Source organism: Polyergus mexicanus, unplaced genomic scaffold (genome assembly GCF_030449975.1).
Source record: "Polyergus mexicanus isolate NDT 795.1 unplaced genomic scaffold, iyPolMexi1.0 SCAF_20, whole genome shotgun sequence".
In the NCBI taxonomy this organism is placed as follows: Eukaryota; Metazoa; Arthropoda; class Insecta; order Hymenoptera; family Formicidae; genus Polyergus; species Polyergus mexicanus.
The window spans coordinates 245,742-266,953 of NW_027223340.1; the positions used below are offsets into that span (position 1 = coordinate 245,742).

Sequence of the window (21,212 nt, forward strand, 5' to 3'; positions counted from 1 at the left end):
TTTTCAGTTAATATTTTTATTAATGTTGGTCGGAGAATGCAAATTTATCATTCCACCTGAGACAAAATACTTTTCCCAACCCTCGTTATGTACCAATGCCGTAAGCATGCCGGCAAAGACGTTAGATATACTAGGCGTATAGCTTTTTTTCTTACGATAGCACTTTAATAGGGATTTCAACGCGTTGAAGACTCGCGTTGCTTTTCGAAGTGCAGTTAGGTGACGAACCGTTTTTGTTGGCGCGCGCTTTAGTCGTCGAGAGGGATTCGCAGAAAGCTGATGCAGGAAGCGTACTGTTTCCTCGCGTATGTAGGAAATGCACGTCGAAGAAGGAAACAACGGCGATGAAGTGCTGAACATACGGAACATTTAACGCCTTTGATTGTATAAGGTGATGAAAACGGTGGAGGAGCCATTCATCGCGATGAATTCTCAATCCTTTTTACTTACTCAGAATATTTTTTGCGCGTAAGATTTCGCGACAACTGTTTACACTGCAAACATTAATTTTGCAAGAATATTCTTACATTCCTTATTATACGTGTATTTTCGATAAAAGATTTAAATTAAAAATCAATAATACAAATTTTTATTTTCTCTTCGTAATAATATAGCATCCATAATAATATTACGTGACACACATCACGAAACTCATCACGCGTTAAGGTAAACGTACCCATGGAGAATTACTAATATAACTCGAAAGGTTAATCATATTTGGATATGAGATATACGAGTAAGCCGGTAGAAATGCATATCGTAACCTCTGTTCCATTTATGTCGGCGATTCCACCACATAGCTATATATGTTAAATTATTTCCCACGAATTTATTGCATAAAGCTACGTCGAAGGAGCACATAGGAGCCTCGTTATTATTATTGCCGGCGATGGAACAAGGAAGGGAGAGTCACGTATCTGGACATAAGAGACTTCCGTAATAATAGAAAATCGGATCGCACTATCTCCATTAGCGTCGGTTATTTGCTATGCGAAACGTAGAGCGTACTCTCTTACACATACATCTCTCTTTGAAATAAAGAAAAACGCCGAATCACGGAAGGCCGCGCCTTTGTTTCGCGATGCTGTTAACTCGTCTTTTGATTCATCGTTCGTTTGATTTATCGCGAAGTCATTCCGATGCGCACGAGCAACGCGATGACGCTTAATGCCAATTCATCCGACGAAATTATAAAATGCTCGATACGCGCCTACGTGTCTTTCCATTTTTTCTTCTCTTTATCTTTACAAATACGCAAACGTCCATGTTGCGGTAGAGTGACAGCGTGGGACGCGCGACTTTGGCGTTGCGTAATTTTCACCGCGAGTGTTGCCTATCGGGAATTCTTTCCCTTCGCATACGTGTACATCAATATATTTTTCTTCCATAACTTATTCGCGCTCACACATGATTTAGCGTAGCGATGTATATAATTTGCAAGTATATATCTGGTTATATATATATATATATATATATCTAACAAAAAAACTAGAAATACACGACTATGCTATTGTAACGTATATTTAGAAATATAGTTTTCTTATAGTGAGGCTGGGAAAGAGTGCAATCCGTATAATCCATAAAAAAAAATCCATAAAAATGCCGAACCAGTGATCAATTAGAAACGGCAAAAGCGCTGTTCTGTGCGTTTATCTGTTTTCTTCAATAGCATGGCGTTTTTTTATCGAGTCGCACACGCATGACATCTTTCTTCTTTTCTCCGTACCATTTACTCTCGTCGTCCATTCTCCGAATAATAAATTGTTTGAAATTCTCTAAAAATGACGCGTTAAGGATGTTAAGATTACAGAGTGATCAGAGTTAAATAAAATGTAATCGTATTAATGATGATTTCGAATGCTAATAAAATAGTAAAATTAATGCGCTCAACGATTATAATTATGAAATCATTAATAATCATCAATGACGAATAATAGAAATAATCAAGGCAAAGATAATATGGTCAGTTATAATTCTAAATATTTATACATGAGCTATAAATCATTAATAAAAAAAAAACCCGATTTTTCAATACTATTGTTTCCATAAACTAAAAATTATATTGACAATTTTAAATGTTTAATAATAAATTCTACTCACCGACCGATGCACCGCCCTTGCATGTCTCACTTCTTTCCGCATCTGGTCATCGCGAGATCCCTTCCGTTTCCGGTTGCTCCCTTCGCTTCAAATTGAGACGAGACAGTCTATCAATTTGTCCACTCGTGCACAATCACTATTCTCATAATCACTATTTCACTCGTAGTCCAAAATCCGCCATATGCAATGAGGCGGTAAAATTATTTCCATGCCGATTATAAACATGAAAGAACATATAATCGCGTATTAATAAATGGACGGAACGATTTTCCGTGATTCTAATCGACATTCCCGATACTCACGACATCCACTTTATACACGGGATAAACTTGTGATGGATAAAAAAAGGCGAGAAATACGGAAAGAATATTTCAATCTCGCACGCTAATGCAATACGACGGTTACTGTAACGGTTACGGAAAATTTAGGCAGGTTGAATAGTAGTAGATGGGGAGGGGGGAACGCGTCGTCGAATAACCGTTCCAGGAAAAGGAGCGAGCGCGTCTCTTCCAAGAAATAAACCGTACGCGAAAAATCCTGCGCGAGATAAATCAAACTAGCTCGAGCGACGCTCTTTTGCTATCTCGATTTATGAAATTGTGAATATAACTCTGAAAAAAGGATTACATTCGAAAACAATATTAAAGAATATTAAAGCAGAAACGTGTGGAACGCGACGCGCTTATATTTTCAACGCAATATTATTATATACGACAGCGAGTAAATTATTTCAGCGCCTAAAAATTGTTTGTTAAATAATGTATTCATCGATCGTTGTATCGTATTATAAAGTCGATATATCAAAACTACAAATTACTCTCGATTCGGATATTTCGAATATTCGTTCGGATGCGAAATTCATTTTCGATAGATAAAAGATGCGTGGGAAAAATCTTGTCGTTTGCGAGTATATATATATCGAAAGATGCCTTAATCACGATTACACGGGTTAATATATTACACTCGGATAATCGCCTGTTATTCGATACAAGACCCCCCCCCCCCCCCCGCCCGACACTCGTTCGTACGCGAATCTCACTTTCGATGGATTAAAAGATGCGAGAGATACGGAACGCGACCGTAATACGTCTCGATAATCGCGCTTGTGTGAAGAGACTAACAGCGTTACGGAAAATTTAGGCTGGACGGATGGTACGTTAGGGGTGGGGAGGGGAATGTCGTCGAATATCTCTTCCAAGAACAGGAGCGAGCGAGTTTTTTGCGAGAAAAAAATCGTGCGCCAAAAAACCTTCGCGATACGAACAAGGATAAGATAACGAAGCTCGAGCGATACTTTTGCAATCTCGCGATTATTTTCTGGCGAAATTATACATATAATTGAAAAAGAATTATATATTTTAAAAGAATATTAAAGTATATTGAAATACGAAACGTGTGAAAAACGCGACGCGAAGCTTCACCAATTGTAAAATTTCTCATTTAGCTGTTGGTACTCGTGGTTTCTCGCGGCATTTCAGAGACATCGATTAACGTTGACACGTCACCCTTAATTGGATTTCAGTAACATTCATAGTTTTAATACTAACCAATCACCAATCAAGAATCGAATGACCGTGATTGGTCAATTTTACAACCATGAACTGTCGACTAACCGAACACATTTTTTTTTCTCTTAAATAAGAATATTTTATTAGGAATGTTCATATGTGGTGTGTGAGCTGCTTTTCAGATATATTCCTCCTTGAATCTTACGCATTCTATTCAACGATTATTCTCGTATGTATTATCGTTTCGCCATGAAAATTAATCGAGATTTTGTAATATAAGCTCTCTCTCTCTCTTTCTCTCGAGCCGCGCTTCTTTGTTTATATCTGAATGTTTACATCCAACTTTTTTGAACGCTTCTGTACCGAGACGTTCGGCGACGCGGTCCTCCCCTCTCCTCACGTACCACCCGTTCAGCCTAAATTTTCCGTAATCGTGTCAGTCCCTTCCCACAAGCGCGAGTCTCAAGACGAATTACGGTCGCGCTCCGTGTTTCTCGCGTCTTTTTATCCGTCGAAAGTGAGATCCGCGTACGAACGAGTGTCGGGGGGATACAATTCTTGTATCGAATAACAGGCGATTATCCGAGTGTAATATATTAACCCGTGTAATCGTGATTAAGGCATCTTTCGATATATATATACTCGCAAACGACAAGATTTTTCCCACGCATCTTTTATCTATCGAAAATGAATTTCGCATCCGTACGAATATTCGAAATATCCGAATCGAGAGTAATTTGTAGTTTTGATATATCGACTTTATAATACGATACAACGATCGATGAATTCATTATTTAACAAACAATTTTTAGGCGCTGAAATAATTTACTCGCTGTCGTATATAATAATATTGCGTTGAAAATATAAGCGCGTCGCGTTCCACACGTTTCTGCTTTAATATTCTTTAATATTGTTTTCCAATGTAATCCTTTTTTCAGAGTTATATTCACAATTTCATAAATCGAGATCGCAAAAGAGCGTCGCTCGAGCTAGTTTGATTTATCTCGCGCAGGATTTTTCGCGTACGGTTTATTTCTTGGAAGAGACGCGCTCGCTCCTTTTCCTGGAACGGATATTCGACGACGCGTTCCCCCCTCCCCATCTACTACTACTCAACCTGCCTAAATTTTCCGTAACCGTTACAGTAACCGTCGTATTGCATTAGCGTGCGAGATTGAAATATTCTTTCCGTATTTCTCGCCTTTTTTTATCCATCACAAGTTTATCCCGTGTATAAAGTGGATGTCGTGAGTATCGGGAATGTCGATTAGAATCACGGAAAATCGTCTCCGTCCATTTATTAATACGCGATTATATGTTCTTTCATGTTTATAATCGGCATGGAAATAATTTTACCGCCTCATTGCATATGGCGGATTTTGGACTACGAGTGAAATAGTGATTATGAGAATAGTGATTATGCACGAGTGGACAAATTGATAGACTGTCTCGTCTCAATTTGAAGCGAAGGGAGCAACCGGAAACGGAATGGATCTCGTGATAACCAGATGCGGAAAGAAGTGAGACATGCAAGGGCGGTGCATCGGTCGGTGAGTAGAATTTATTATTAAACATTTAAAATTGTCAATATAATTTTTAGTTTATGAAAACAATAGTATTGAAAAATCGGGTTTCTTTTTTTTTTTTTTTATTAATGATTTATAGCTTATGTATAAATATTTAGAATTATAACTGACCATATTATCTTTGCCTTGATTATTTCTATTATTCATCATTGATGATTATTAATGATTTCATAATTATAATCGTTGAGCGCATTAATTTTACTATTTTTAATTTTACTAATTTTACTATTCCCGATTAGCATTCGAAATCATCATTAATACGATTACATTTTATTTAACTCTGATCACTCTGTAATCTTAACATCCTTAACGCGTCATTTTTAGAGAATGAAAATTATCAAACATGTGCATTAACGAAATTAACAATATGCGTGTCAATTTATTTTTTAATTTACGGAAACGATGATATTGAAAAATCGAGTTGTTTTTTGATTAATTATTTATAATCTGATAATCATATAAATATTTAGAATTAAAACTGACCATAATATTTTTGCCTTGATTATTTCTGTTATTCGTCGTTAATGATTACGGATGATTTCATAATTATAATCGTTGAGCTCATTAATTTTACTATTTTATTAGCATTCGAAATCATCATTAATACGATTACATTTTATTTAACTCTGATCACTCTGTAATCTTAACATCCTTAACGCGTCATTTTTAGAGAATGAAAATTATCAAACATGTGCATTAACGAAATTAACAATATGCGTGTCAATTTATTTTTTAATTTACGGAAACGATGATATTGAAAAATCGAGTTGTTTTTTGATTAATTATTTATAATCTGATAATCATATAAATATTTAGAATTAAAACTGACCATAATATTTTTGCCTTGATTATTTCTGTTATTCGTCGTTAATGATTACGGATGATTTCATAATTATAATCGTTGAGCGCATTAATTTTACTATTTTATTAGCATTCGAAATCATCATTAATACGATTACATTTTATTTAACTCTGATCACTCTGTAATCTTAACATCCTTAACGCGTCATTTTTAGAGAATGAAAATTATCAAACATGTGCATTAACGAAATTAACAATATGCGTGTCAATTTATTTTTTAATTTACGGAAACGATGGTATTGAAAAATCGAGTTGTTTTTGATTAATTATTTATAATCTGATAATCATATAAATATTTAGAATTAAAACTGACCATATTATCTTTGCCTTGATTATTTCTGTTATTCGTCATTAATGATTACTCATGATTTCATAATTATAATCGTTGAGCGCATTAATTTTACTAATTTATTAGCATTCGAAATCATCATTAATACGATTACATTTTATTTAACTCTGATCACTCTGTAATCTTAACATATATCTTTGACGCATCATTCTTAAAAAATGAAAATTATCCAACATGTACATTAACAAAATTAAGAATACGCATTTTGTCTAAAAAAGACGGGAGAAAGAAACGGTGAAATTAATGCGCTTTTAAAGCTTAAATTACATCGACGCGCGAACAAAAGTGTATTTTCATGGCGCGTGCATAAATACATTTGCATATTTACGATATATTTACATTCGCGTGCGCGCGCGCGTGTGTGATAGATTCAGTTATCGCACCCGGTATTCGCAAACCGCGATAATGTTGCTATCGATGTCGCGTATGTAGATACAGAGCGGAATTAAAAAAAGCCGGAATATAAAGATCGGATGCCGTGACGGCGATCATAAGTACTTTCAGGGAAGACGTATACGTTAATGATTGCGTAACAGCCGGCGTTTTTCGGTGCTCTTACGCAACGGCAAAAAATTATGCAATGTTTCATCGAAAAGTCTGCGTTCGCGAAGACGCACTTGAGCGCACGTCCACGTACGCGCGATTATTGTAAAAGGAATAACACACGTAATTGTGTGCCTCCTTCGAATCACTTTAATGTTCGTCTGTTTGCGTATACGACTCGTATATATAAGAGCAGCACAGATTTAAACTTGTCAATTTTAAAATACGAACGAGAGATATTTCTCTCTCTTTTCCACATCTCCAATATGCAATAATAAATTTAAAATACATATAGCGAATATATATAGAGTTTAAAATAGCTCGTGATTGAAAATTATATTTAGACTTTAAGTATTTGTTTTTTAACATACCGTAAAGCTTTTTATTATGTCAGGTATTTTGCATAATTTATATTTAAACTCTATATTTAAATGGTTCTATATTAAAGTGCATTTGTCTGTCCCCTAATGCATTTGCATTTTTCTTCTCATGATGATCGAGCAGTTTGACGAGACGTAGCGAAAACAATGAAGGAGAAATTTTTAATAACGATGTCAAGTTTTTAAACGAGAGTGATGTTATGAAAAAAATTATTAATTATCAAGTAATTAAAAAATAAATTGAAAATTTATAATACAAAATTTTTATAACGTATACATATCTAACTATATATACATATCGTTATTCTAAATATATTTTTTTTCACTTTATTGTAGTTTATTTTTATATAACGTACTTTTATACGTATAATGCTGTCCATTTAAATTGTAGATTTTAGATAAATTTTTCATTTGTTTCACGGTAAATCAAAACGCGATAAATTACATATTCAGAGTAAAACGAAACAAAAGAAAATATTACTTAGATTATTATGTTGTATTGTAATATTCATTCCACGTTAATTCGTTTCTAGTCTGGGCTATTCATTATCGAAGACTTGAACAGAGCAAGGCTACTATTAAGTTTATAAGAAAGGCAATGTCTACCGTTTCGTAAAGATATATCATAATTCGATAAATAATTTATTTCCAATTCTATCGAATACATCCTATATATACATCCTATATAGGTTGCTTTTTAACATGTGCATACGCACTTTAGGGGCGAAGTATCATTATTCTATTTTTAAATCAATCTAAATGTGTTTGTAATATAATTACGCAACTAAAGAGAAGATAAATAAAAGCTATAATAGATAATGATATTGGTTTAGAACATAATTTTATTTTTCTAGTACTACTTATACTTTTTAACGTTGCGCGTTTATTTACATTACTATTCTTGTTAGAAAAATATAAATAGAGATCTAGCACATAGATTTATCCCATATTTTTGTCATAAATCTCCGAACAACAGTCTCCATGCGTCTATTTAGAAGGTACAACTAAATCCATCTGCGATTGCTTGAACGCAGGTGCTAGCCGATACGTTATACGTACATATTGAGTCGGATTTAAAGTACGAATACGAGATATTGAGCGGGCCCAATGATACGATGGAAATCATGCGAGATATAGCTGACCTGAAAACGCTAATGTATTTTGTTCAGGCGAGATTACCGATACAAGCGTATCGGTATCGACTTATCTCCGCAATGATGCCCATCCTCTTTCTCTCTCGTTGAGGTCCGAACGATCGTTCGGGGCCCCACTTGTCTCGTTCCACTCCCCTCGCATCACCGCCAACCCGCGGCCCTTTTCGCTTGTCCTCCGCGTCCTTCCTCACCGCGCCCTTTGGACTCTCTCCTTCGTCGCTCGCTTTCCTGCGGGGCCCCATAAGCTAAATATAGCTAAGTCCGTGATATAAATAGAATAACCCTGCGGGCCAAGATGGCCGGGGTCAGACATCGCATCGCTCGCTTCTCTTTTTCTTCTTCTCTCTTCTTCTTCGCTTCTTCCTCAGCTCCTGATTTTTATTTTTTTTTTTTTATTCATGCTCTACCTCGGTTCTCTCTGGTCACCGCGATTTACCCGTCTCTTGCCTCACTGTACGATTACTCCAAAGGTTTTAACACCTCTGCCGGCCTTCTTCCTCCCTCATCTACCATCCATCCATTTGATTCTCGCGTCGACCTTACGCGAGAGAGGTCGACTCCCTCGATAAAGAGTTCGTCGACTCGACTCTTTCATGTTTGTACCCTCGCAAAATTATCTAATACTGAAACATACATGTTTCAGCCGGCATTTGTGTATCTCAGTGTTTATGGTCTCGGCAATAGATTCACCCGTGAAAATACTCATTTGTTCCCCAAGCTCTTCCCGCGAGCTCTATGCAGATAATTAAAAATAGAAGAATTATAACATAGATAAATCGCATTCTTAAGCATAATTTAGAAACGTTTAAGTTTACGAGATTGCACGCTAGCGATTCTCGTCGGATAGATGTTGACATTTTCGGTTAGAAAGTTATGAGGGTACGGCCGATCGAAGGACTGCTGCTCAACGAAGCGTCTTTAATCAGTCTAGTTCACAATTGCGCTTTTTGCGCGTGAGATTAAATGCCGGTTCTAACGACCTAGTACTTTATACCGGGATATAGTCGATGCGGTGCTCGCGGAATATCCTGCGTTTATCATTCTGTAGGAGAAGCGGAGGTCGTAAGATCGAAAGGAGTAGAGAAGAAGAAGGAAGGGGCGAAGAAGAAGCGGGAGAGAGGAAGAGAGAAGGAGAGGAAGAAAATGAGGAAGACGGCCCGAAGGCTCAACCGACTCTGGCCAGAGCCGTATCGGTGGGATTAATGGCAGTGACATCCCGCTCGTGGCCAGATGAGATTCTCCATCTCGCCCGCAAGCGAGAGCGACGCGAGAGAAACGCGAAGCCAGCGAGCGACAAAAATAAAAATAATAATGAAAAAAAAGAAGAAAAGAAAACAGGAAAGAAGAAAGAAGGTGGCATGCGGCAAGAAGGGATCGGGGGGGGGGGGAGGTGGCATGGAAGGTCCGGAAAAAGAAATCAACGACGAAATGGAGGAGGCGGAGGGCGATCGATGTGGAGTCGAGTGCGTTGACCTTAGGATTCGACGCGCGTCCTTGAGGATACCAAGATGGCGGGTTTATGCAACCGGTCACAATGGTATCTGCAGGCTGCCGCGCTCCTCGCGTTCTATTTGATGCACGACGATTCGACGCGCTTGCATTCTCGGAGCGAGGATTCTCTTTCTCTCGCAAACGCGTGCGCGCGCGCGAGCGCTTATGTACTATATATCCAATGTATACCGCACACACGGATGTGACCCTTGTAGAAGTTTCGTACGTGGGTCGCGCATACGACCATCACGGACACGAGCCGTTAAAGCCAGTCAGTCCAGTTTCCATCCTTGCAGCTTGCACGGACGGACGAGTCGGGAATATGCGGCGATTCGAAAGGAAATCAAATCCGAGGAAAGGCCAACGAACGGCCTGGACACACCCGGGTATATATACATAACACTGATGTGCTATATGTATACATACATATAAAATCAAATGGAAAAACATACCCGCGGCTCTTGCGATAATTCCTCGAACGTTGGCGCGAATGACGCATCCTCACCCTGTCTTCCGCGTGGCACGTACGGTGTCTTTGATTTGTCACTCGTCACGCCGCATAAACTGCTTTCTTACACTATCTCGATTCCATACACTTGGTACGAGCGTGATGAACGAATGTCTTTTCTCGTAGTCTGTAAAAGTTGCAGCGCATGCCGATATGCTTTATGTCGCGGTATATCTCTACGAAATAAATCACTCGTTCTTCCATTTCCTCTTTTCGGATCAGAAAATGTAAGTGCCAAATACATTTATTATATCTCGATGCCACAAATATTCATATGCCATGTAATTTATTCAAAAGAACATTCCTAGAAGAATGTTTTCATTCAAAAGAGAACTAAGTCTTTTTCTGAAAATTCATCAGTTAATTACTTTTATATTATATTATATTTTGTGCATAATTACTTTTATAATTTTACAAACAGAGGAGTCGTGCCCTTTGTTTCCTTGCGAGGATGAATGCGATAAAAAACGTATATGTACGCGATACCGACAGCCGGAGTGTAAGACCAGCACCTTTATATCAATGCTCATGTGTACGAGTGACATATTTATGTTCGTGAGCAGTAATACATGCGCATGAATACACATCCGTGTCGCTGGTCCGTACGTCCAAGCTCCTCACACGTGTGTCCGCATATGTAAATGCATACATGAGGCAAGCACGGATCCTTGATCCTACAGGAATGCAGTGCTAGCGGCTGCCCACGTAGTCTCAAGTATCCCTCTTCGTCTCTTTCCTTCGTCTTCCTCATATTGTCTTTATTTTTTCTTTGTTTTTATGTGGCATCTAATTCTGGTAGGACTAAATATAAAATGCAAGCGCACTATCAAACGACAGCGCGAACATCTTCATCATTTTATAACATCGCTTTCGTTGGCACATTATCTCCCCTGTGTCACTTAAAAATAAATGTGGGATATTATTGAACAAAAAAATACTATCTTTTTTGCGTTTTAAAATTGACGTTAAAATAGACAATAATGTAGGAATAAAAGCTTCAGAAATTGTAGATATTTTATAAATATATATCGTATATCTATTAAAGTATTGATTAATTTCTTTTATATGAGTTAATCCTTAATATATATATATATATATATATTCTCGCGCGATAATACTTAAATGAATAATGAAAATGAATTCTGTCTAAAAAGAGAATTTGAATTAAATATTTGCACTCAATCGACGTTTTACGATAATATAATAAACCGATTGTGGGATAAAAATGCATTTTCCATCGCCAAACGAAAAGAAACTCAATGACGAGACGCTACGCGCTGTATTTTTTTTTTATATTCCTGACGAATTACATACGTGCGGCTTCGTTGTTAATTTCCTTCGCTTTAACGTCCGACGAACGAAAGATACACTCGGGTTTCAACTCACTCTATGTTACCGCCATCATACGCGGCTCTCACATGCGATCGAATGAGTCCCCTATAAATAAACTTTTCATACATCAGCGGGGAGAGTGGAAGAGCGCAGAATAAAGCACAGGGAGATGAAATCATAGCCTGCTCGCCGCAGGATGCACCGTGCATCCTCCACCGACGGTGTCCGGTAGCTCGCAGCAGTTTAATCGACATTCTGCGAGAAACTTTTCCTCCCAGCAGCGCCTGCGTGAGCGCAGTTAAACCAACGCGATAGAAAGACGCGCGTATATAAGAGAAAAGATCATCTCCGATCGTCAAGGTCGACCGCGCGCAGCTCGGGACCTCCTCGCGAAGAAGCGTCGATCCGGTCGCGCGGTGAATTCGTTCGACTGTTTTCATCGTCTGGCAGCTGTTATCCAGCCCCGTTTCTCCATAGCATTCGTTGCTCCGCGTCCTGGGGCGCGACCGCTTACATTTATCGATTTAAACCACCAAGTCTCGATGTGATGGAGCAAATGATGGAGAACGATGTGGACGGAGTCGCCGACGAGGTAACCGACCGCGATAACTTATCAACACCACGAGGAATTCGACAACACGCGATTTTTTTTTTATAGAACGACGGAGAAAGGTTATACGCGAGCGACGATCATGAGAATTTGTCAATGAGAAGTGAAGAATTTCAAGAAGAAGAGAAAGAGGAAGCGGAAGCGGAAGCGGAAGAGGAGGAGGAGGAGAATGATATATACAAAGCGGATGAGTCTTTTATTCGGGATGAGGAACTGGGGGAACATGATTACGAGGAGGAAAGGTACCGAGAACGGAGTCTCGAGGACGAGGGAATAGAAGGGAAAAGGGATATACCATCTGCGACAATCTCTATCGCGGCAGAGAAGCCCGAGGAGGAAGTGCAAGAAGTGATAGAGCCCGATCACGTGCTCGCTGATACACCAGTCGAGGTTCGCATAAACTTGTCATTCTGCGTCATTTTACCCGTGGAATTACTGTGCCTCACTGTGACCTTCGTAATATTCTAAAGACTTGAGCCTCCCCTTTCATTACGCTCCTCCGCCCGAAAGTATTTCCGCATTGTACACAACTCGTGTTACGTTGTTATTGCGATCGATTGAAATGGTAATAATAAAATGCTTTCCCCAAGCATTCAAAGTCTTTTCATAAAAATAATGACGATAATTTAAATACAATAATAAAATAGAATATAAGAAATTATTCAACGATGTTTGTACCGAGATTTAATGCGATTGTCGTCAGTGCAGATTTTTGCCAATCGCGAGACAATGATTAGAAAATTGAAAGAATTTCTAGCCGAACAAGCAGAATTACGAAAGAAAAACAGGCTTCTTGAAGTGTGGATTACCAAGCACATGAAAAAGGTTAAGTACTTTAATAATTTCAACATTTTTATATCTCATAACTAGATATATTAGGATGATAAATTATATATATTTTTTTTTATTTTGCACTGCGATTTTATTTCTTTTTATTTTCTAATCTCGTGTTTGCAATTAAAATCATATATACGTACGTGTACGCTATAGAGATATTTATCGCTTTTAAAATAAAAAGAGCTCTTGCCACGATGCGTTTATGCATATACAGGCGCAAGAGAAAGTGATGATACCCACGGATGTGACAAAAGAATCCGAGCAAATGGAGCAGAATTATATACAAACGTTGCATACGTATAAACTGCATCTCGATGACGTAACGGAGAAAAGAGTGCGAACGATGGCCGATATGCAAAGTTACGAGGACAAAGCGCGAAAGGTGCGCGATGAGAACGCACGAATATTCGACGAACTTCTGGATCGCGAGAGAGAAGTGGCGACGGGTCTCGTTTACGCGAAGACCGGACGAAAGATGACGGAGAAGGCTGTCAACGAGATAACTCGTCGGCAGGTGTAACTTAATGACCGTGAATCATCACTTGTCTATTACAGCAATTATGCGGCATACCAATTAAAGCAACCGGTGCGCGTGCATATTAGTCGCGAGGCTCACGCGAGGATGATTTCTTCATTGCCAGATGTCACGACGCGAGATTCTCGCCCGCAATCGTTACGAGTACATCGTCCTGCGGCATCGTTTCGACCAGATGAAGACGTTGCTGCGAAATCTGGAAACCCTTGGGGAAGGAATGACCACTATGGATTATGAAACGTTATACATCGCTCGTGTGAATTATAAAGATAAATTGGACGAACGCGACAGAGAACTAGAAAAATTACGCTTCAAGTATGTTGGAACGTGCATCTCATTTTATATGTACAATATTAATATTTCAGAGAATTATATTATTATTATATTAAAACCTGGCTCTTTTGAAAAAAAATTGTGTACACGTTCGTTGAACTCTCTTTACTCATTTCGAAACTATCGATAAAGATCGCGTTTGGCGCTTCGATTTTTGCGCTGACGATTTTATAGATTGTATTACTAGTTGAGATAGAGTTATCTGGAGAGATATCTAATGTCGCAGTTTTGTAGTATGAAAGATCTTTGACTTGAGGCAACGAATGAATTATCATCAATATATCTTTCTAATCATCTGTCGGAATGAGGGTTCTATTAATAGAGAGCTTGTTGGCAAATCGAAATTAGAATCGCTCAAGTGGTTAACGGAGTCGCTCACTACAAGGAAAAGGAGACATGCCTCGCGGAGGACATCGAGTTTGAAGAACGCGAATTGGACGAGTATCGCGAACAGACAGCCAGAGTTCGAGAGGATGTCAATAAGCTCCATTTAATTCTGAGAGATTTACGACAAGCTCATGACGAGAGGAGGCTCGAAGGCGGGATGCTGCTGGCTCCGTAAGATCTGTTAGTTTCGTTAGCGATTTCGGTCAATGTCATTCACCCAGTTCATTGACCCAGGCCGGTGCTGCGTGAGATGGAGAGGATGATAAAGTTGCTGGACGCTTTAAGAAATGACATTGAGATAATCAAGCGTGAGATTCAACAGTGTACGGGCCCTGCGAACGGGAGGAAGAGGAACAGCAAGGTATTAGCAATATCGATGATGACACATCAGGCAAACCGGGTCGTTCCTAATAAATGATAGAAATTCTGTAACGTCTCTTTCACACGAGGATTTATTTATTAGCTATATGTAGCTTTCGCAAAAATACATATGCCGCCTGCGGACATGACGCAAATAAGTACTATGTTTCTTCTTTTTTTTTTTTTATCTTTGATATTCGTACTTGTTGCGAAACAAGATTTATAATCAGCCAAGAACGGCGCAGCTGGTCCAATAATTAGCGAATCTCGCGGATTAATCGCCGAGTGATTGATTCTGCGCGCGGGCATTATACGAGAAATAAACCACACTTGTGTAAATCACAAACACGCCCACGTACACCGTATCGAGGCACTTGGCACTGCACGTGAGTGCGAGTGAGTCGTTCGCATTATCGCCTTCTGTGTGACGGCTTAATATCATACTAACAAATATCATACGGCGATGGTACGACTCGACCAAACAATTGCAACTTTTCTACCTTGTTGCGCGCAAATTACCGTTCACATACCGTATCACAATTATGTTATCGCGATTTAAGACGAACTTTGTCATTCCGTAATCGTGATTTCACATTATTCATGAAGCCTCTTATAATTATAGCGTTACGACATATTCAGCGGTACGTTAATTGAAAGGATAGATTTACTCGCTCAGAAATCAAGGGCCGACAACGGAATATAATTAAAGAAAAAGTTTTCTGCGTGCAACGCACGCGTGTAACGCTATCAAACTCTCAGTTGAATGATTTATATTTGTGTAGGCGACGCATTCACACGATTGAGTCTTTTGAAATCAAATTAATTCGTCCGATCGTGTCAATTCGCCTACGGATGTTTTTATACCGATTCGTCGATCATATAATCGATGCGTATTAATGGACGATTTATACGTATATCTCAGTCGTATAGGCACATGTTTTCTCGCTGCACACACACACACAGAAACAAGCATGTTTATTAAAAATAGATTAATTATGGATTCGTGAAAAAATAAAAAATAAATAAATAAATTTGCATACAGGTTTTCACCAGGCCTGTCTCGCGTCACACGCGTGACGTCAGTTCGCTCTTAACTCGATTACTGCATTAGAGCGAACGCATGCGCGTAAAAGCCGGCGTACTCTTAACTGTCCATGCATATGGAATGAATCCGAGCAAGGCAGAATAAATTGAGTACGCGTGAGAACATTAATTATTTCGACAAACGCTCTGCTCTTTTTTTTTTTCCATTATTAATTATATGCAAAATTCTTGTTTGAGTCTCCGTGGTTTCTTTACTGTTTTCAACATTAGAGAAAAGAAAATATTTTTTATAACATAAATCAATGGTAATTAAATTTGCTAAAATAATATAATTTTTACCGCAATATTTATTCTAATCAAGATGCGTCATCTTTATCTTATACAGTATTTATTTATTTGCAACTGCAAACATATTTTTAAAAAAGCATTCTTATGGATGCGATACTTCTCAGTAAGGTTTCTCATGTCATAATTTTGAAACTTTAGCAAGGTGGAGAAAAAAAAAACCGTTTAACTTATATCGTTCTTCCAATTTAGCGTGTAAATATCTCGCACCCACGTAACTATCTTCCTACTTGTCGTACACTGTCTCATCTTTTGTTCCGGGCTCATAAATGTCGTCTTAGATTTGAAATAATAATTTGCACGGTCTGATCTTTGTTTATATACCTGCAAGAATGAATAGCGCGACACTGGATCCATCATAAATTTAATCATTGACAGAAAGTTTCATTGTCTTCAATTCAAACGACTTCTCAAATTTTTCTGTCTTCTCGATCATTTTTTGTTTCCGACAGTTTTTTTTTTTTTTCAAATTTTATAATGAATTGCGTTTTTAAAATGCCCAAAGTACATGGTACGGATGCGAAGTTCTTAATTTTAACAAACGACTAACGACTTCTACAATATTATATCATTGAGTAGATTAATAGACTGAGTCTTTTAGATATCTTTCTTTTCAAATGTCGGCAGCGAGTTGTGTCTTGCTTTTTACAAATTCGATTATGTCCAGTGATTCTTAATGATCATTACATTCTATCCGTTTGCCTCGAATTCCCTCGACATCTCGCACTGTAGTTTCGAATCACCGCGGGCAGATCTCTACCCGCATAAACGACCGAGGTTTCGTAATTCTTATTACAGGCGCGAATGAGTTAGTGGAATAGCGTTAGATTAGCAAACGCGTTTCATTGTCAGCATGTGGGTAGTCCCATTCATTCGTCCACCCACCAAGGCCCGGCGTAATTTCAAAGATTCTAAAGCTTATCCATACATATATATTCTCGCATGCGGACGTGCGCGATCGCAGGATCACCGAGTAACCGTCGAAAAAAGGATGTTCATTAATTTCACGTAGGCGTAGAATTGACTTCGGTGACGAGATAAAATCGAGCGAGGGTGTATCCCCCGCCATGCCATTCGCGTCGGAAGGGCGAGGCAAGGATGCAGGAGAGACTGCTTCGCATGATTTGGGGCCAATTAGGGCCGGCGTTGAAGCCATTAATCCCTTTTGGTAATTTGTCCGTACCCGGAATTGATTTAAGGCCGAGCGCGTGGATCGAAGGTAAGACGGATGGCTCCGTGTAAACCACGAGAAGAGGTGACGTGTCAATTAAGCTACCCTACAATTCACCGGAAAATTATGTACGGAGGCCACGATACGTGGCACGATAAATCACGGCCGGTTTCTCAAATGCTTTTCGATTTCACGATTATTATTCATGCGTGTTCGATAATGTATGTGTCGTGGTGCTCCTCGAATGCAAGACAATACACGATTGGCCAATAGCCGTTTAATCGCATTGTTTAAACTCCGTTGCCAATCGTTTTTTATTAATTGCGCGAACAAATCATATCCAGGCTGTTTCCGCGACTTTCAACGTTGTACTCGTTTATTCATGTTACTGCGATATCCTCGGGATTAAGAGGATGACGAAGATTTTTTCGGAAATTTTTATTGTTCGGAGATCCGCGACATTTCTTATGGCTTTGTATTCTGTGCCATTATTGAATAGTCCCACCGTCAGGTAGAAAATTTATATTTTCTAGCGAGATTCTACCTGCGTCTTCTGAAAACTTTGTCCTTTACCTCCAGCTTGTTCTTTTCAAATTTTTTTTCTCTTCTTTTTCTCTTTGCTTTTCGTGTGATTTTTTTTTTTTTTTTTTTTTTTTTCCCCATAGAGTGAACATTTTTTTCCTATCCCTATTTTCTTTTTGGTTAATTGTTAAGTCTCTTTATGCAGCTTCAAAAGATTTGTCTTTGATTGAGAATTTATTAGTTTTATTGTTATTATTACTAGTACTGTTATAATTACTTTGTATTTCCGCATCATTGTTTATGTTCCACGAAATTGCAAAATTTTTCCGCAAAGCAGATTCGTAATATTAGACATACAAAATATTGATTAACATTTTCGTTTCTTTCAATTTCAACTCGCCTTCTCCTTTTACGGGCATGGTTGTAAAATTATCTCGTTTCTCTCTTTTCTTTGTTTCTCTATTTTATTTGCTTCATCAACATGTCGAAGGACAATATCTTTGGTAACGCGAACAAATGTATATCACGTAAATTGAATAGCTGGTCCAAAGCAAAAGTATGCAAAACAAAAAGAAATCTCTCGGCATAACTTTCCGGGATATCGAGTGTATTTGCATTTATTTCGCATACATTCCATTGTATGATCTAACTATGGTATCTGTTTAGCATAAAAAGTTATAGCTATCTAATCCCGATAGAGAGATTCCGCCGCTGATTTAGCCCTTTCTCGATCGTTCCCAAAGTCGATGGATCTATCTATCGATCTCACCGGCTCTTTATCCGGTTCGAATTGGATCGAGTCGATGAATTTTTCCGCATTAATGCCGATTTCGCGGTAATTCATCGCGTCCTACAATTCGAGGCTTGCTAGTGAATGACTAACGTTGTACTTAGTAATCGGCGTGACGTTTTCAATTCAGGCTGCGCACGATCGCAAACGAAGAAGAATGCAAAACTGCAACGAGAGAACGGTCGTAAATTTCTTAAATCAATTTCACGTCTTTGCTGAACTATGTATTATTAGAACTATTGTATAACTATAAATTGTAATAAATTGTAATTTATAGCGTCACGTTTTACGCGATGTCACGTGTTAGATTCGCTTTATAAAATCGATAAAAGACGACAGATTTGTCTCGTCTAGTTGCTCTCGTTCCGCCTTTTCCATCGCGCACGAATTTTGCGAAAGGTCGAGCGTAACGCGGCAATTACGCGAACGCGGAACCCTTCTGTAAAAGGGAAAACGCAGGAATCGTGTTGACTCTCAAGGTCGACCGGTATCCTACCGGCCCCTGCCGCAGCCTGCATAACGCGTTTCTATTACGCGGTCAATTGCAGCAATTGTTGCGTGTCTCTCGCAATCAGTGGCTCTCGGTCTACACGTGCTCCGTATCCGCGCGCGTTTCTTCTCCCTTCCCTCTTTTATCTCGTCTGTACTTTTGAGGGATTCACTTCAATATTTATTCTCAATGGCGTTAAAACAAATTGACGAAATATCCATCGGGCATATTAATGGCGACAAATTTATAATCTTCGATTTTTGAAAGCTTTGCTTTTAATTTCTTCGGACTCGCTTGCGGAAATCTATCGCCGTTATTTTAATCGCGAGATAAAACGATTTCGAGCGAGACTAATTTCTCGAAAAATTTCGTCGAAACCGTTGGCGAGAAGAAGGTCGGATGATGTGCCCTTCCTTAAACCAGTTATGCGACACAACGGTTTCTTTCGGGGCTGATCGCGCGCAACGAAAATGGCGCGATCATCGTGATTAACGAGGAAATCGTGTCGCCGTCCTCGTCGTTTTCTTTCGTCGTTGTGCCTCTAATTGGAAGACGTCGGCGTTCGAGAGACCGCGGTCACCGTATTGAAGCGTAAGCGTACGACGGTGTAACATTTGGGTCGATACGCGAAGCCGCCGATAGCTAGCGTGAATACATGCGTGCGTGCGTGCGTATAAAAAAATATATAGATGGAACGTGACGTTATACGATTCGCGAGAGACACCGACGTAAGTATAGGCTATTATTAAGCGGACCCCTTTTACGGCGAGACAATGACGCATTTTCGATCAAACATCTTTCTGAAATGCTTGTTTCAAGTCGCGTGCTATGGAACATTCGAGAATGTTTTAATTGTACCGGTAATTGAATCGACCTTTCCTCTCTCAACGGGTCAACAGCATCGAAGGACTCGACGTCCTTGGCCACAACCGGCAGATGGTTGGCAAGACGTTGGTCGGCGCAATCCGGCTCACGGTGCGCACCAATGCTGGTATGCGCATTCGTGCCCGTACGATCTAACTTACGAGGCAACATCTCGTTTCTTTCCAACTGGCCGCGAACAAGAGCAAGAAGATGCCGGGCGCCTCGAGTGCCTCGGACGGACGATCGAGAATTTCCAACCGGGGATATTGTCGCCGATTTCTCGCGCCGGAGCATCCGCACCGAACGAACGCCCGCTTCTTACTTTCTTCTTTGCCCCCCCCCCCCCTTTTTTTTGACATTTTTATTTTCGATGTTACATCCACTCGGAAAAGGGGCGAGGGGCGCGTTAACCGATACTTTATGCGCTTCGCGAGAATTATTCCCGATACTCGATTGTAAATAATGCCATTGTACGCGATCACGCTCTCGTAGACGATTGCGCGAGCGAGGTGCGACACGGCGACACATTTTCAATGTTACGCATAAATGTGAAATTATGTAAGTATTGGTGTAAGCGCGTTTAAATTAAGTTTAAACCAATACGATACTTTAGTAGGACTTTACGAGGCGCGATACCTGCGTGGTGGGTGATCGTCGGAGTACAAGCCCGGAATAATTTTTGTCGAGAGGAACACGCGCGCGTGTCCGGCGCGTGTATGGTAGTATAGATAAGCATTCATAAATTTCTGCCGAAACGATAATCCGTTATCGTTAGCGTAATGTTATAACTTTCCTCCATGCGGATAGTATGTCGATAAAATTGAAATATTTAAGGAATCCTTGGCACAACTCTGGACAACTTGCTCAATTAAGTTAAAGTTTTACGCGTGATTAGGAAAACATCGATAAATCGATAAGAGTCTTTCGTAAATGTTTCGTGCGATTGGTGTATTATTTTTTTTATAATTCAAAAAAGCTCAAGAAACTTGTAAAAAAAAATAACACGAATCAAATGGATTTTTACACTATCGAGTTAAGAGCGTTATCTATATATCTATTCTAAAAGATTCACTTATCCGTAATTTTTTTTTAGAGTACGACGCTGTTGGACT

At 39.1% G+C, this 21,212-nt stretch overlaps 2 protein-coding genes across 3 annotated transcripts in view; both read left to right on the forward strand.

The window, feature by feature from the left end:
• Positions 1 to 4,466: 4,466 nt before the first annotated feature.
• Shrm (shroom) overlaps positions 4,467 to 21,212 on the forward strand; it is a 126,291-nt gene continuing 109,545 nt past the window's right edge. For both annotated transcript variants that reach the window (XM_070311726.1, XM_070311727.1), the window contains exon 1: positions 4,467 to 5,158. In XM_070311726.1, coding sequence (XP_070167827.1) covers positions 5,136 to 5,158 — 23 coding nt within the window. In that variant the 5' untranslated portion in view covers positions 4,467 to 5,135. The remainder of the gene's footprint in view (positions 5,159 to 21,212) is intronic.
• Positions 9,355 to 14,925, forward strand: LOC138941861 (cilia- and flagella-associated protein 184-like). The gene is given in 10 exon segments (XM_070311770.1): positions 9,355 to 9,434; positions 9,530 to 9,844; positions 12,290 to 12,404; positions 12,471 to 12,812; positions 13,131 to 13,247; positions 13,474 to 13,773; positions 13,901 to 14,109; positions 14,476 to 14,685; positions 14,749 to 14,905; positions 14,908 to 14,925. Coding segments are annotated over 10 exon segments (1,863 nt in total).